Raw genomic sequence first — 17,816 nt, forward strand, 5'->3', positions numbered from 1 at the left:
GTAGTTTACATGGATTCACCAAGGGCAAGTCATGCCTGACCAATCTGATTTGCATCTATGATGAGGTAATGGGCTCTGTGGACGTGGGAAAGTCAATGGACGAGCTATACTTTGACTTTAGCAAAATTTTTGATACAGTCTCCCACATCATTCTTGCCTATAAGTTAAGGAAGCATGGGTTGGATACGTGGACTGGCTTGACAGAGGGGCCCAAGTGGTAGTGATCAATGGCTCAATGTCTGATTGGTGGTCAGTTTCAAGTGGAGTACTCCAAGGATTGGTTCTAGGGCCAGTACTATTCATCTTTATAAATAACCTGGATGACAGGAGGGATTGCACCCTCAGCAAATTTGCAAATGACACTAAGCTAGGGGGTGAGATACATACATAAGAGGGTAGGGATAGGGGCCAGAGTGACCTAGACAAATTGGAGGATTGGGCCAAAAAAAATTGGATGAGATTCAACAAGGAAAAGTGTAGAGTCCTGCACTTGGGACGGAAGAATCCCAACCACTGTTACAGACTGGGGACTGACTGGCTAAGTAGCAGTGCAGCAGAAAAGGACCTGAAGATTATAGTGGGTGAGAGGCTGAATGAGTCAACAGTATGCCCTTGTAGCCTAAAAGGCTAATGGCATACTGGGGTGCATTAGGAGAAGCATTTCCAGGAGATCTAGAGACGTTATTACTCCCCTCTACTCGGCAGTGGTGAGGACACATCTGGAGTACTGCCTCAGTTTTGGGCCCCCCAATACAGAAAGGATGTGGACGCATTGGAGAGGATTCAGCAGAGGGCAACAAAAATGATTAAGAGGCTGGAGCACATGACCTACGAGGAGAGGCTGAGAGATTTGGGATTCATTAGTTTGCAGAAGAGAAGATGGGGGCAATTTAATAGCAGCCTTCAACTTCCTGAAAGGGGGCTCTAAAGAGGATGGAGAGAGCCTGTTCTCAATGATGACAGATGGCACAACAAGGAGCAATGATCTGAACGTAGAGGGAGAGGTGGACATTAGATATTAGGAAAAACTACTTCACCACAAGGGTGGTGAAGCCCTGGAATGCTGTACTGAGATGGGTGATGGAATCTCCATCCCCAGAGGTTTTTAAGACCTGGCTTGACATAGTCATGGCTGGGATAATTTAGATGGGGCTGATCCCGCTTTAGGCAGGGGCTGGACTAGTGACCTCCTCAGGTCCCTTCCAGCCCTAAAATTCTATGATTCAACAAATGTGAGTAGTTTGGCACCCTGTTAGCACAAGGTAACACTATTATTGAGACTCTGAAACTAAGTATCTGCTGCTGATTGTTTTGGACAGTCTTTTTAAGCTAACCATGTGTTAGCAGGGGACAGAACAGTGCATGCTACAAGTATTCTAAGCATATAGTACATTCTGGGCAAGTCTACACTAGGGAAATAAGTTTATTTCACATACGCAATTGTAGCTATGGCATTGCATAGCTAGACTCAACTTACTTCCCTAGTGTATTCAGAGCCTCTTTAGTATCGCGTCAACATTCCTGACACCACACGATAGCACAGATTACAAGAGTCGACTGCTTATTCCAAAAAGGCAGATTTTGCTGCATTTTTCACCAGATGCACAAAATCAAACTCTGGAAGATCAACCGCAGCAAGTTGATCTTCGGTAAGTATAGATTTAACTTCTGCCTATGAACACAGTTGCCAGCTTGTTACCCTATCTCAAAAGCAAGATTGAGATGAGGTTAATGGATATATAGGATAGAAAAGACTATATAAGGACTGCATAGTTAGATGGCTATGAAATGAACAGTAGTGCACCATTCAGGAATTTAGTTTAATGATTCCAAAGGAAATAAAGAAAAAAGAAATAGGCACTGAAATTAAGACACCTTAATTTCCACCTTGCACTCAGCTGTGACTAGGTACCTTTCCAAGATCTGAAAGACCTCTTTGTGGCTCCAAAGCTTCTCTCTCACCAACAGAAGTTGGAATAATAAAAGATATTATTTCACCTGTCTTGTCTCTAATATTCTTCAATGAGCAGGTAGTGAAAGATGCCATTGCACTTAAAGGCTGGGGATGGGGTAGGAGGGATAATGAAGAAAGATTGCAGCTCAGTGTTTCTCAATCAGGGGTATGTGTCCCCTTGTGGGTACAGTGATGTCTTCTAGGAGGTACATCAACTCATCTAGCTATTTGCCTAGTTTTACAACAGAGTACATAAAAGCCACTAGCAAAGTCAGTACTGTCTAAAAGTTCATTCAGACAATGAGTTGTTTCTACTACTGAAATGTAAATACAATAATTCTATTCCAATTCATTTATTTGATAGCAAGATGGTAGAAAGTCAGCATGTTTTCAGTAATAGTCTTCTGTGACATTTTTACAAGTTTAAGTGAGGTATAGCTTGGTGGTATGCAAAACAAATCTGACTCCTAAAAAGGGTACAGTATTCTGGAAAGGTTGAATGGCACTTGTTTCACGACCTCTGGTTACTTTAGGACCCTGTTTCTCAACTGGTGGTATGGTATGCGAGGGAAATCTGGGGGTAATTTTTTTTTTTTTAAAAGGAGAACTTCACCAAATAAAATGTTGAACAACACTGTTGTAGCCCATTTATCTGGGCAAATTTCAGTTATGTTCTGTTTACTGAAAATCCTTCTGCAGTTTGGCATTTTTAATCTCCTTCGCTGTGTGCTGTAAAAGTGTGCACTGTGCTATCAGAAGTGGCTGCATTTGGGTACTGGTTGAGGCAATTCCTGCACAGTATGTAGGATTCAAGCAGTAAAATACTTTGAGATTTAGAAGAAAGGCTTAGTTTTCCAAAGCTTGGTCATTAGTGGAGCCTAGCAATGCATTAAAGTTTTAAAATGTAAGTAAGCTCATCACACTACTCACCTTCTCGATATGGAACGCAGGATCTTCCGGGTTTTGCTTAAGTTTTCACTTGTGTTCACTAACTACAAAGAAAAAACAAAGTAGTGTCCACTTATGCTGAAGGGAAATAAGGTACAGAGCCAGCCAAACCTTGTACTCTGAGTCAACGTGTGCCTGCAGTTAGTTGAGGGCACAACAAATTAACCAACCAGAAGACCTGGGATCAAGAAGTGCATGTTACCATCCATCCATTCACATTTGTCAGCACCCTTGGTAAGTGGATCTGTGTCCTGGCTGTCAAAACCGCTCATTTTGCCTGGTGCTTTCACGGAAGTCAAGTTGTACAGATTGTAAAGTAAACAAACAAGCTAGACCAGCTTGTTGATGCCAAGATTAGTAGCTGTCATTTTTTCAGGAGCAGAATTCATTCATTCATTTCACATAAAGCAGCAATAGGACTCCTAGTAGACATAGGCAAAAAAGGATTTGTGGAGGCAGATCTGTCATCACTCTTGGCACCTTTTTTAAAATAGTTACTAATATCCTCTGCTCACAGCTCCAGAGGAGCCTACAAGTGCTTTTAAACAAACAGTTCTAAACATCAGCTGTTCGTTAAGGGAGCATATACAAAAATATAGTGAGTTTGTATTAATTGCTATTTCAAGAGAGACCAGTGTAAGAAAGCACTTAACTGCATAACTGCATGAACAATTTTCGTAGGATGGTATAGCCAGAGGAATGTATTAACTCTTAAGTTCAGCAGAAAAATTAGCTTTGACAGATGTAATGTTTAGGAACTCTAGAACGTTCAGGTTACTGGATCAACTTTATAGCGTTGTGTATTTTTATGGCCTGGCCACTGATTGTATTCCTGGCTCAAATGGATGGTTCTTGCAGGAACTAAAGTGAGTGGGAATTTACAGTCATCACTCCCCTAATGTTGAAGCAATTCAGTTATCAGGACTTGTGAAGTTTTCCCTTCCAAGGAAATGAGTTGCCCTAGTTTAAGGGACCTAACTGACAGAGCTATACAGACCAACCTACTCTAGGACAGGAAATCACAATAAATCCAGTATCTGATATAAAAAAATTAGAATATGGGGTAAATACACAATGGGCTAGAGGTGCAAGTCCCAGCTTGAGGAGATAAGGCTGTGCAACTTTTAAGCAACCATGCTAAAAATACAAACATAGGAGCCACAACACTGGATTCTGTTTTTTCTTGTGCAACAATATATTAGTTTACCAAGTTTCCATTACTTGTGTGCAAATCCACTGAAGGCAGCAGGACTGCAGAAATACAGGCAAAAGTCCAATGAATCTTCATGATGGTGACACTACTCAGAAATAACCAAAGCTCAAGTGCACACAGGCTTAATTTGCAGAGGCAAGAACATGTCTTCATTTGTTAAGTGAGCAAATTTCATAGACCCTGGACACAATGAACCATCCAGCATGAATTAGTCTTTTCAGAGTGGAACTGCACTTAACGTTTTGCTCAAAAAAGACAGACTTTAAACACTGGAGCCTGTCTTTTACATCAAGTTTGCATGGTTTAAAAACCACTAGTAATAGCTTACATTAGTTGTTGGGCTAATTCATGCTTTAGCTTGAGGGAGATGGAAGAGATCTTTTGGGTCATCTCGCCCATCTCATTCACATATACAGTCAAATTAAAAAAACTGATTTCCTCTTGCTTTATAGTATCAGGGTGACAAAAATAACGTTTAAACAGGACACAGGCACTAGCACAGGACTCGAAACCAAACTGAAATGAACTCAAGTTCCATTCACAGTTCATTCCTTGTATACAGTTCTCCACTCCTACCAACTGCTCCATCTTCCCACATGTCCAAATCATAGCTTTTGTACCCAGGAAGTAAACATCTGATGGAAGCACCCATATCTCCATAGACGTGACAGCTCCCCACAGGCTAATGTCAGGCTTGTACATTACAGTGCCAATCGCTTTTACACTCACTCTGCTTTTGGTGCGCTCCAACTGCTCTCGCTGGTCCCCAAGTTCCTCGATTATCTCTGTACCGATCTGATCCGTCTCTGCAGCGATCCGGTGTGAACGGTCAATACTTTGTGTGGCTCGGTTCAGGCTCTCTGTCCCATGGAGAAGCAATGCCCTCTGCGACTGCAAATGAGTCTAAAAAAATATGTTTTTACTGTTTAGCTATCAAACGGGGGAGCAGAAACATATTTGCTTCTGCTGCAGTCTAGGACTAATGTGCACAGCTTTATAGACCACATTCCTATAATAGTGACAAGACCCTTTTAGGTGAATAGAAGCAGACAAATCAGTTTGAAAGTAGCTGTCCAAGTATGTCAACTCTATTACGAAATATTAGCCCTTACTACAGATTTATCTGCAACATTTAAATACACTCATCCCTCGCTATATGAGCACAATTGGTTCCTAACTTTTTGCTTGTAGGCGAAAACTCACAAGAGGGATGCTGAATTCCTATTAAAATACATGTGTAAGTCTCTGATTGGTTCCAAGTGCCCAGAGTGGCAGCAGGTGGCACTGCTTTTGAAAGGTAAGTGAACCTGGGGTTGTGGGGAGTTAAAAGGTTGGGAGCAGTTTGGGGACGAGTGGGAGGATTAAAACACAGTGGTGGGTTGAGTGGGGGGCGGCCAGAGTTCAGGCTGCTGCAGGTAGGGTCTGTGAGGCCAGCAATGGGGTTAATGCTGTGACGGTTTAGGTGCACGGGGCTGGTGGGGGTGTGTGTGGTTAGGCTGCGGCGGTTTGGGTGTGTGGGCCAGCACGGGGGGGTGGGGGGTTGTGTGTGTGTGTTAAGTTGCCGCAGTTTAGGTGTGTAGGGCTGGCACAGGTGTTTAATTTGCCGCAGTTCAGGCGTGCAGGGTCGGCAGGGGTCAGGCTGTGGCGGGTTGGAGCCTCAGGGAGGGAGTATAAGGCTCGTATTACTGGGGGGGCGGAGTTCACTCGTCCAGTGAACAAAAGGTAAGTATGTGTCCCTCATTTAAGCGAGTATTTGTAAATAAAGTACTGGATTAACAAAGGATGAGTGTATAGCAAACTACAGCAAAAGGAGAAGGAAAGACAACTCAGGTTATGTCTACGCTCACCCAGAAGGTCTAGAGCAGCTACGCAATTTTTGGTACACTAATTGTGTACCAAAAATCGACTTTCCAACTATTGACTTACATGTCTGTCTTCACAGCAGAAGGTCAACGGCACCACTCCTACTGTTGACCTTCCTTAATCCTTGTGGCTCATGAGGAGTTCCAGGGTCAACACTGACCCGAGAACATGCTGTTTCACGCTGGAAGATCAAACTAAGCATCAATCTTCCTTATTCAGTGTAAATATAGCCCAACTCTTCTCTGGCTCTTAACTTATTTAAAAAACAGATTTCTGCATTTACATCCTTTATTACCACATCCATAAATTCAAATAAGTCACTGCAAGAGTTTGAAATATGGAGCATGAGATGTGGTTCCAAATTTTGGTTCATTTGCTTTTCCCTTCTCAAATTCAATTGTGTCCCACTCCCTCAATCAAGGATAGCCTCAAAAAAAAAAAAAAAAATCAGTCGATTGGGACTGGAACAGAAAATTCAGGACTCTCTTCTTGACTACATCTGTGTCTGTTGTAATAATACAGGGTCACTGCATATTGCCACAAACTAGAAGGATCTGGAAAAAAATCTCCAGTAAATGGAAAAACTGGGACTAAGGGTTCTCCAGAAGAGCTCCTACAAGACAGCAAATGCATTCTCTTTACAAAAACTATTCTGGGAGCAAGAAAAGCTACGATTTACTCTGTCCCATCACTTCCACAAATTTAGGGACAAAGATCTGCTCCAACAAGCCAAGAAACAACAAGCTGTTGTTAAACAGAAAGAGGCCTGGTGTAGGCAAACCCTTGTTTGACACTACAAAACTACAGTCAACATAGGGATTAAAGGATCATGTTAAACCTAGCAAAGACATGAAAAACAAGTCACAAGTGAAAGATCAATCAGAGCTACCAGTGCTACATGAGAAATGTTTTTAAAAGATTCTGGTTAGGAATAAATGTCACATTTCCTTTCCTTCATCTCACTTCCCCCTGCCACTAAGGGATATTTAAAAATAGGAACCTTGTTTTTATCTGCTTCCTTTTATCCTTACCTGAAGTCATTCTTTTATCAGCAGCATTCACAATTGGTTGCTGTGGAGATTTTTATGAGGTCACACAATCAGAGGATTACATGGGAACAGGCAGCGGCAGATGGAATGCCTAAGCCACCAAGATCCTCTTGACATGCAAATAAGTAGCCCTGGTCAGAATGAGCCAGTCACTGACCTTGAAGCACAACAGATTATTTTCCTAAAGTCTTTTGCAAGGTTTAATCTACCAACCCATAGTCAGGTAGCATAAGAGAGTCAACAAATGACTCATGAGATGCAATATCCAGAGAAATCAAGGGTAATGCCTCAGTCTTCAAAGTCTCCTAGCTTCTGATCTGGTGAAAGGTATTCTTGAAGACTAAAACAATCCAACCACAGGCTAAGTGCAGGATGGACAGCACAAGTCTCCCCCACAGTGCCTCAGAGCTGTAAAGACTAAAGAGGATTTCAATCTCTATAGTTCAGTCATATATTACTTTAACTGTCTACAGTAGGGATGTAGCCTTAACTGTCTAAAGTAGGGATCTAACTAACTGGTTAACTACACCCTAAATAGATGAGGCTTATTGATCATGGTAAACCGGTAGGGGCTACAGCAGCCCACTGCCCACCAGGGGTACGTGGTTTCTCCAGCGGGGAGGGACTCCAGTGCAGTCCCTGTCTGCAGCAGTCTGCCTGCAGCCATCCCTTCACCTAAGTAGACTGCTCTAGCCCAGCCAGGCTGGAGTGGCCCCCCCACCACAGCTCAGGGATGCTCCATCCAGGTTGGAGTGTCCCTACCTGCAGTTTTGAGTGGATTGATCAATATGCTACTTAGATTGTTTCTTACACGTACCTGGACTATTTAAGTGTATTTTTAAAAGCTAGTTTTATCATTGATCCTACATGGTGCATTTAAATTCATATACGCACATCACTCACCTTGGACAGTGAAATGAAATTGGTCATTTAATTTTTTTTTCCTGCACTACTACAGTTGTGTTTTCTGTGTTGTAAGAGACGTTTAAAAAAAAAAAAAGTATTTCAGGATGTTTAAATGAAATTCTATAATTAGAATTTTTTTAAAAAAATCTTGAACCAACTGCTATTTAAGAATCAAAAAGCAAGTCATTTTGAATTTACCCACTTTAATCAAGAACCTCCAGGTACCATTTTTCTCTTGTGAGAAATATTCCCTATTATGCAACTCCCATCACACAGAGTAGATTTACAGATAAATTATATGAGCTCAGAAACTAAGGTGGGTGAGACAAGAACACTAAGGGCTTGTCTACACTACCACCTTCCTTCGAAGGCAGGATGGTAATTAGGGTGTTGGGGGTTTACTAATGATAAGCAAATTGCTCCCCACAGCAACTTCAAAGTTTTAAATTTCAAAGTACCAGCACGCATCTAACTGCGGCTCACCCGCTGGTACATCAAAGTCCCCTTACTCCTCAATGGCAGCACTTCGTTAGTAAACTCCCAACACCCTAATTACCATCCTTCCTTCAAAGGAAGGTGGTAGTATAGACAAGCCCTAAGAGTAACACAGCTAGGGACAGCTGAAGTCACTTTGTAACAATGCTGAGCCTTTAAAATATGGTAACTATCAGTTTGACTACTCACTTGCTGCTCATTTTCCATGGCATAGACTCCAAATTTTGTGTCCCCCCGACTTCCAGGGCCCAACCCCAAATCTGTGCTTTTCATTTCTCTCTGGAACATGGCAAGGTCTCTTTTGTAGGCCCGGATCCTGTTCATCATTTGGTTGCGGAAGGACACTGGGGCATATTTCAGTTCTTCTTCCATCTCTCCCAGCTTTGACGAGAAAAAATAGTTACAAAAGCACCACATTCATTCTGCTGACACAGAAGATACTCAAACTATGCCCAACTCCAAGCTATACTTGCAACTTCACAGGAGGTCAGGGGATGAACCTATTTTGTGAGGGAGGACATTGTAGCTGCCCTCATTAATACAGAGGCATAGCACACAAGTCCAGCAACCGCTTGGCTCAAAATGGAGTACTGCATAATAGGCCAGGACTCTACATCAATCACACCTTCACTTAAACATACAGGGCAACCAGACTTCATGATTCCACAGGGTCATTTAGTCTAAACCACAACATAGGGATCATACTGTGTGTAACAGCCTCTCCCCCCCACATTTTTTTTTTTTTAAAAGGGAGGAGTCCAAACTTTAAGACAAGTCCCAACAGTTTTGTAACATCATCACCAAGAACATTATCTAAATTAAACTCTCAAATTTACAATTTCACTTCTTTCTGTGAAAATAGGGAATGAGACATATTTGTCAGGGTAATCCTGTCACCATTACCTTACCATAATTTGATTTGCATTGTCCTTCACCAGTGTTCCCTGTAAGCTATGCACTCATGCAGCTGGTCAATAGAAATTCAAATGCTGCCCAACTGAATAGCAGAGCGCCCATGGCTAGGTTTTGTGTTTTTACTGGTGGTGCACATTAGCGCATACCGCGGTGCATGTGGAAAAAAATTATTCCATACATGGATAGAAAAATCTACACATGCCTAGAAAAGACTATAGGGAACATAACAGAGCAAGATACTAGTGTACACATGGTTGTACTGTGGTACAAGACATGGATTGGGTTCTTCAACAAGAGAGATGAAAATCAAAATTAAAGGGTTGATTTTCAATCGAGCATTTTAATAGTTGTACTTTGTCTCTTTTCACATGTTTAAACAGTTTTAAGTTGGTGCCAACTTTCCCATGACATCTACACAAGCAGAGATAGGCCTCAACCAAACTTCCTGACCTGAACTCAGACTCAGGAATACTTCTGAAGAGGACTTGTCATTAAAGCTGGTTGAATAACTGATTTTTCAGTTCACTGGCAATTCCAAACAGTTTTTTAAAAAGCAGTTCACCCAGAAGTTTTCTGGAATGTTGTGCAAATAAAAAACAACAACAAAAATCTCATTTCTGGTCAAACAAAGAGCTTCATCACAAATTTTTGTCCAGGTCTCTCTTGAACCCTGAGTGGGGAGCATACATATGTCATTGTGTATAGATATCTACACTAATAACCCTTTGATGGATCAGGAAAGAAAGGTAACCACTGCAAGATGCATAGTTTAAGCCCAGAAAGGACCATTAAATCGCATCTCTCCTCAGGTACATCACATGCCATTTCACCCAGTTACCCAATATAGAACCCAATAACTTGTGTCTGGCTAAAGCATCTCTTCCAGAAAATCATTCAGTCTTGATTTAAAGCTCTCAAGACATGGCAACCCCAGTGTAAATTGAGGGATTACTATGTTACGTATTTATGGAACAGAAGAAATTTAACGCCTATAGAGCAGGCAACATATGGCCCATGGGCCGAATCCAACTCACCAGGACATTTAATCCAGTCTTCCTACTTCTGGCACTGCACCCCAACTCCCTCCCAGACCCTGCAACCACTCCTACACTCCTCCCCCAGGCCAGAATCCTCTCCTAAGCCCATACCCACTCCCAGATCCTGCACCTCAATACCCTGCCCCAGGTCACAACTCCCTCCTTCACCCAAATTCCTTCTCAGAGCCCTGCTCTCTCCTGCACTTGTATCCCCTATCCCAAGTTCCCTACTACACCCAACCTCCATCCCAGACCCCGCACCGTCTCCCTGGACCACTTTCCAAAACCTTGCAGTGCCCCTCCCGACCCAAAAAAAAATTATTGCCCATCCCTCCTACAGAACCACAGCTTAAAGAAAGAGAAAAGAGGAACAGCTTTGCATCGCTTTACATCTTCTGTTGCCCCAACAATCCTGCATCTAAATACTCTTCTCACGGAGGCTCTGCACATTCATACATATGGGTATTGTGCCACCCAGTGCTGCCTAAAGCTGGAACCTTCTCCAAGCAGTGTCCATTAGAGTATGTGCCCTTCTGCATCTCCCTTCAGACATTCCAAATGTTCTGAGTGTAAGGCTCCACAGGGGATACAGTGTCCTCGCTGACTCAGTTCCCTCCACCTGTGCACCACACTGAAATGACTGAACCACTTCAATCCATCTTTATATAGTTAAGCATAGACTAGTTTTTAATATAGCACTAAGTTTAGCTGGGTTAGTATATCTGGTAAGATTCGGTTCTATGGCACAGCTGAACTGAAGAAAAAGAAAGCCAGGATTTAAGAGTCTGCTTGTGCCCAGCTGTCTTCCTGGAGACAGTGTGATGCTGGCTGCAGTACCTGGGGTTGTGGAGCAAAGCTGTCTGAAACCAATAGTTCAAGCACTACCTTCGAGGCCTCCATGCACTTTGCTTTCTCTCTGTAGGTAGTGATGGGGCGCACCCCAAAATCTTCATGCCCCATGGGTTCTTAGAGCATCCCCCATCCCCTGGGTACTTGTTACCAGGTTCTGTTACCAAGGTCAGATTTTGGTGCCCTTACACACACTTAGGCATAGTACCTTCAGTGCCCGCAGCCCTTATACCAACGTTTGTCCTTCAGGTTTGGTATATAATCCCCACCCCAGCTCCCCACACTTTGAACTCTTAGATGTCCCTAGGTATATGCCTAATTGGCAATCTGAGCCGGTACAAAGCAACTTGTAAGTTTTAACTCAGAATGAACACTTTGCTTAGTATCACTGCACTTAGATATATTTAGTGAAAACAAGAATACATTTGTTACCAAAGAGTCAACTAACAGTAAGAAGGAACATCAGAAGCAAGTGACACAGAAAACAAAACCATAACTTGCCTTCTAGAGACTAAACTTAATGGGCTATCCTCCCATATAAACACTTTTACTTCACCTAAAATCCTCTGCAGTATTTTCAACCAAGGCTGGCTGAGATCCCACTTTCATAAACACAAATAAGCCATCCGTTTAATGCTACCTAGATGCAGGGTACTAAGTGTTTTTCTGCCTCTTCTCATGTGCTTCGGGTGTGAACTCTGGAAAACAGAACATCCAGAAGGAAAGCAGCCTTCCCTCAGGCCCTTCAGATACTGAACATGGTTGTCAAACTGTAACCCAAGAGCCTCCAGGTCAGTTTAAAAGGGGGATGCAGAGGTGTTCCAGGTAGCACATTTTCGTGTCGGTACTTTCTGGTACTGAGTTCTGGCACCTCAGCAGCCCCAACTATGGGATTGCCTGTGGGTGGAGGCCAGGGAGCTGGCTGGCTATTAGCTCCTCTTTTTCTTAAGGGAAAAAAAAGGCACTGGTCACAAGAGTCTCTGAACTCTGGTATGTGCATTCTAATTCATCAAAGAATCTTATCGAAACAAAAAAGCAATCCAGTAGCACTTTAAAGACTAACAAAATAATTTATTAGGTGAGCTTTCCTGGGATAGACCCACTTCTTCAGACCATAGCCATTCCAGAACAGACTCAATATTTAAAGCACAGAGAACCAAAAACAGTTATCAAGGTGGACAAATCAAAAAGATTTTAATGAAGATGGGCAAATCAGAAGAGAAGAGGGGTGGTAGGAGTGGGGCGGAGTCAAGAGCCAGATAAAACGAAGAGTCCATATAATGGCCGAGGTAACTGGCATCCCAGTTCAAACCATGTGTTAATGTGTCAAATTTGAATATAAGAGAGAGATCAGCACTCTCTCTTTGCAGGCGATTCTTCATAGAATCATAGAACACTAGGACTGGAAGGGGCCTCGAGAGGCCATCGAGTCCAGTCCCCTGCCCCGACAGCAGGACCAACCACTATCTACACACCATCCCTGATAGACATCTATCTAATCTGTTCTTAAATATCTCCAGCGAAGGAGATTCCACAACCTCCCTTGGCAACTTATTCCAGTATTTGACCACCCTGACAGTTAGGAACTTTTTCCTAATGTCCAACCTAAACTTCCCTTGCTGCAGCTTAAGTCCATTGCCTCTTGTTCTCTGCTCAGAGGCCAAGAACAACAAGTTTTCTCCCTCCTCCTTATGACACCCTTTAAGATATCTGAAAACCACTATCATGTCGCCCCTCAATCTTCTTTTTTCCAAGCTAAACAAGCCCAATTCTTTCAGCCTTTCTTCATAAGTCATGTTCTCCAGACCTTTTATCATTCTAGTTGCTCTTCTCTGGACCTTCTCTAATTTCTCCACATCTTTCTTGAACTGGGGTGCCCAGAACTGGACACAATATTCCAGCTGAGGCCTAACCAGCGCAGAGTGGAGCGGTAGAATGATTTCCTGTGTCTTGTTCACAACACACCTGCTAATGCATCCCAGAATCATGTTTGCTTTTTTTGCAACAGCATCACACTGTTGACTCATATTTAACTTGTGATCTACTAGAACCCCTAGATCCCTTTCTGCTGTACTCCTTCCTAGACAGTCTTTTCCCATTCTGTAGGTGTGAAAGATTATTCCTTCCTAAGTGCAGCACCTTACATTTATCTTTATTAAACTTCATCCTGTTTACTTCAGACCATTTCTCCAATTTATCTAGATCATTCTGAATTATGATCCTATCCTCCAAGGTAGTTGCAACCCCTCCCAGCTTGGTATCATCTGCAAACTTAATAAGCGTACTTTCTATGCCAATATCCAAATCGTTAATGAAGATATTGAACAGAACTGGTCCCAAAACAGACCCCTGCGGAACCCCACTTGTTATGCTTTTCCAGCAGGATTGAGCACCATTAACTACACCTCGCTGGGTACGATTAGCCAGCCAGTTATGCACCCACCTTATTGCAACCCCATTTAAGTTGGGCTTGCCTAGTTTGTCGATAAGAATATTATGCGAGACCGTATCAAATGCTTTACTAAAGTCTAGGTATACCACATCCACTGCTTCTCCCTTATCTACGAGTCTCGTTATCGTGTCAAAAAAAGCTAAAGATTCTTGAAGTTCCCTTTCAGTAAAAACAGAAACTTTCAAGTCATTAACAGAATGGCCCACGCCATTAAAGTGCTGGCTGACAGGCTTGTGAGTTAAGACCTTTCTGATATCTGTTGTGTATCCATTCATTCTTTGTTGAAGATTGTTACCCATTTGCCCTACATATGAAGTATGTGGGCATTGTTGGCACATGATGGCATATATGATGTTGGCAAAGGAACAAGACTGTGCCCATGATTCTGCGAATAACATGGTTAGGTCCAGTGATGGTATCTCCAGAATAGATATGTGGACGAAGCTGGCAATGGGGCTTGTTGCAAGGAAAAGTTCCAGGATTAGTATTATTGTGGTATAGTCTGCGGTTGCTGGTGAGAATCCTCATAAGGTTGGGGAGTTGTCTGTAGGAGACAACAGGCCTGTCACCTCGGGCCTTCTGGAGTGTTGCATCCTGATTAAGGATGGGTTGTAGGTCTTTAATGATTTTTAGGTTTTTTTTGTTTATTGGAAAGGATTTTGATCAAGTGGTTCCTCAGTTTCTTAGAGAGTGTGCAGCATACACTCTCACCATAGTCAGTGTAGTATGTTGACTGTAATGGATTTTTCACTGTCAGTCCCTTGGGTACAATGTCCATTTTCTTGCATTTAGAGAGAAAGATGATGTCTGTGTGGATCTCGATGAGTTTTTTCACGTATTTGATGGATCTCCGTTCCAAACAGCTGAATATAGCGCCTTGCTTGTTGAATAATAACAGAGAGATAGCTCTCTCTGTTACTATTCAAAGAATCTTGTGTGAGATCTCAAGCGGAAGCCAATGTGACTGGTCATCAGCCTCATTGTATATGCACATTTTGTGTAAGGAGTTAAGTCTGCACCAGAAAATTATGTTCTTAAGCAGGTCATTAAAAGGTGTCATACCTTAGACTAACTCCTATAGATAAGGAACTTAGATACAAGTCTCTCTTTCAGCATATAAATTAAACTTTGTAAAACTAACACATTTATATAGGAAGTCAAATGTTAATGAAGAGAGGAAGTAAACAGAAAGACCACACAGAAATAACCAAGCCACATGAAATTATCCTATCTGTGTTTAAAGATAAGGAGCTTTGGATGAATTTCTAGAAGACTAAGAAAACTACAGCTGATTCTGCTTAAAGCAGCTCTTGCAAGTAAACCCTCATTTCAGATTGTCCTCAGATCAGAAATTTACTACACCAGGTTCTACCATTCTGGCTTCCTCCAGCAACCCTAAACTGTGTACAAGTCCCAAGATGATGTGATTTTAACAGATAGATAAATCTGAAACCAACTACTGAAACTTAAAGGCACCCTTGGCAGGAAAAGGTCAGCTGCCTTCCAAGGAAATTAGAGTCATGTCATGACCTTCAGCTGCATTAGTTCCAAAAAGGATGGCCAGAGAAAAGACAGACATTTTTAGTGATGCCAGACCCTATGCACCACACTTACTGATTCTGACATGGCTTCCAACCCTTAAACTTAAAGTCAGTTCCAGTTCTGACTTTGAAGTAGATCTCCTGATTTTGTACTCTTCAGGTTGCTGGGACTGGCTCCTTCCTCTACCCCTGTTCTGGGACTGCACTTGAATCCAAAGACATTTTTTTTCCTGTAGTAGCTGATGCGTACATTCCGGGCATTACACTTAAGTTATGGACCTATGGCAAACAGGATTCACAAATTCTGCACTCTGCTTCCTCTTCTTGGGTAAAGAACACAAATTAATGTATTTCCAGATCCATCCATACCTTCTCTTAAGACTTCTGCAGGGTTACCACATAGATTTTTCTCATCTTTTATTCCTCAACCTCCTCCAGATCCCTTGTTGTCTCACATAAAAGACATACTGGTTCAGAGGTCCGATTCTCATTTAGAAAGAAGAATTAAGAGACTTGTTTTTTCATGACTTCTCAGCCTGAGTGCCCTCACTCAATTGCTTCTCTTATGGGTATATTTCCAGATCCTAACTACTGGAGGGACTGGCAGTCTGGGGTTCCACAGCCCTATGGGATTCCGCCACAGGAATACTTCAATCACCCTTCTTACGCATGGAAAGACAATGTCTTATCTGGTGAAGATTTGATGTGTGGGCAATCCTTGGACCCAATTCTACCACATCAATCTGCAGGCAATTATATCAGTTGTGCCTGACAGTTTCTGAAGAGGAAAATGCAGAAATATATCTCCTTTGTGAACATGAACAGACGGACACCAACTCATCCATCAAGCTGGGGTTCTCTCTTACAGTCTTGCAGTTGGAGGGTGGGCATTTCAGCCACTCCTCAGGGCTTTTTTGTCTCTTTAGGCAGTAGGATACTGGTCTGCTCAGGTGGTGGTCCAGGTTCCTGCAGAAGGCTCTGCTACCTAGAAAATATGCCCATCTCCTTCTCTGGTGCAGCCCCACTGAGCAGGGCCTTCCGTTTATACTTCCAGCCCTGCCCTGGTATGGGGGATGGAATTAGATTCACTCCACCCACCAGGGGAAAGATAGAGGTCCCTTGCTCTCAAGCCTAGAGAGAGAGGCCACTCCACCTCACACCACCCTGAGGCCACCAAAAATAATCATTGGGAGAACTGCAGTCTTAGCTTTTAGAAATGCTCAGTGCAGGAGTGGAGCAGGGCACACACATATTCAAATGTGGGGTGTCACCAGCCAGCACAAAACCAGAAGTGTGACTCTGCAGTGTCATCTCAAAGAATTCCAATTCCAAGTAACCAACTTTTATTTTTACTGCTCTGCTGACAACAGGTTTAGGATAGAACACAAGGAGAATGCCCAGGATCTATAACATGGAGACAACTGTACAAACCCTGTAAGAGGAGGGGTTTAGACTGCTATATTCAAGTGATTCTTGGATACTATGACTAAAATCGAAGATGGTGAATTCCTGCTTTACACTTCTCTTTTTGGGTTGCCCCCACCATACCCCTCTCCCCTGCCCCCCGCCTTCTCAGTAAGATCAAGAGTTCTAAGAATTCTGATTGTACCTGCAGCACTTTGTTTCGCTTGGTAATTGTGAGGTGGCATTTGAGTTTAGTGCTAGTAAAGAGTGCAGATTTGACAATCTTGGAGAATGGAACCATGTTCACCTATACAGGTAGATAAGAATGGCCACACTGGGTCAGACGAAAGGTCCATCTAGCCCAATATCCTTTCTTCCAACAGAGGCCAGTGCTTGACGCCCCAGAGGGAGCGGTCAGAACAGGTAATCATGAAAGCAATCCCTCTCCTGACATCCATTTCCAACCTCTGACAAACGGAGGCCAAGGACACCATTCCTACCAATCCTAGCTAGTACCCATTGATGGACCTAAACTCCATAAATGTATTTAGTTCTTTTTTGAACCCTGTTGAAGTCTTGGTCTTCAAAACCTCCTCTGACAAGGAGTTCTACAGACCTACTATGTACCAGGTGAAGAAAAACCTGCCTTTCTAGTTTTAAACCTGCTGCCCATTAATTTCATTTGGTGACCCCTAGTTCTTTTGTTATGGAACAAAGTAAACCACTTCTCCTTATTCACTTTTTCCACTACAGTCAAGATTTTATATACTTCTATCATATCCACATTTAGTGTCCTTTTTTCTAATCTGATAAGTCCCAGTCTTTTTAATCTTTCTTCATATGGCACCTGTTCCAAACCCTCTAATCATGTTGTTGCCCTTTTCTAAACCTTTTTCCATTGCCAATATATCTATACAAAATAGGAAGAAGGATTATTTCAAAGATTGGGTTTACTTTCAAAAGAGCTCCATCTACACTGGTTTTTCTCTCTTTCGAAAGCAGCTCTTTTAAAACAAGATTATGCAAATGAGGCGACAGATATGTAAATCAATGCCTTATTTGCATTTCTTCATTTGCATGTCTCTTTTGAAAGAGGAATGCAAGTGTAGACTCAGCTTTAGTTTTGTGAGATCTTTTTGAGGCTCTTCACAGTCCTTGATCTTAACTATTTTGAACAGTTTAGCATCAAC

General features: G+C 42.4%; 1 protein-coding gene across 2 annotated transcripts in view; it reads right to left on the bottom strand.

Moving 5' to 3' along the window:
- Positions 1 to 17,816, bottom strand: part of VTI1B (vesicle transport through interaction with t-SNAREs 1B) — a 31,483-nt gene that overhangs the window by 2,990 nt on the left and 10,677 nt on the right. For both annotated transcript variants that reach the window (XM_074997215.1, XM_074997214.1), the window contains exons 3-5: positions 8,618 to 8,809; positions 4,845 to 5,018; positions 2,885 to 2,946 (exon numbers count right to left, since the gene is read on the bottom strand). In XM_074997215.1, the coding sequence (XP_074853316.1) occupies positions 2,885 to 2,946; positions 4,845 to 5,018; positions 8,618 to 8,809 (428 nt within the window). The remainder of the gene's footprint in view (positions 1 to 2,884; positions 2,947 to 4,844; positions 5,019 to 8,617; positions 8,810 to 17,816) is intronic.

Source organism: Carettochelys insculpta, chromosome 6 (assembly GCF_033958435.1).
Source record: "Carettochelys insculpta isolate YL-2023 chromosome 6, ASM3395843v1, whole genome shotgun sequence".
Classification (NCBI taxonomy): Eukaryota; Metazoa; Chordata; order Testudines; family Carettochelyidae; genus Carettochelys; species Carettochelys insculpta.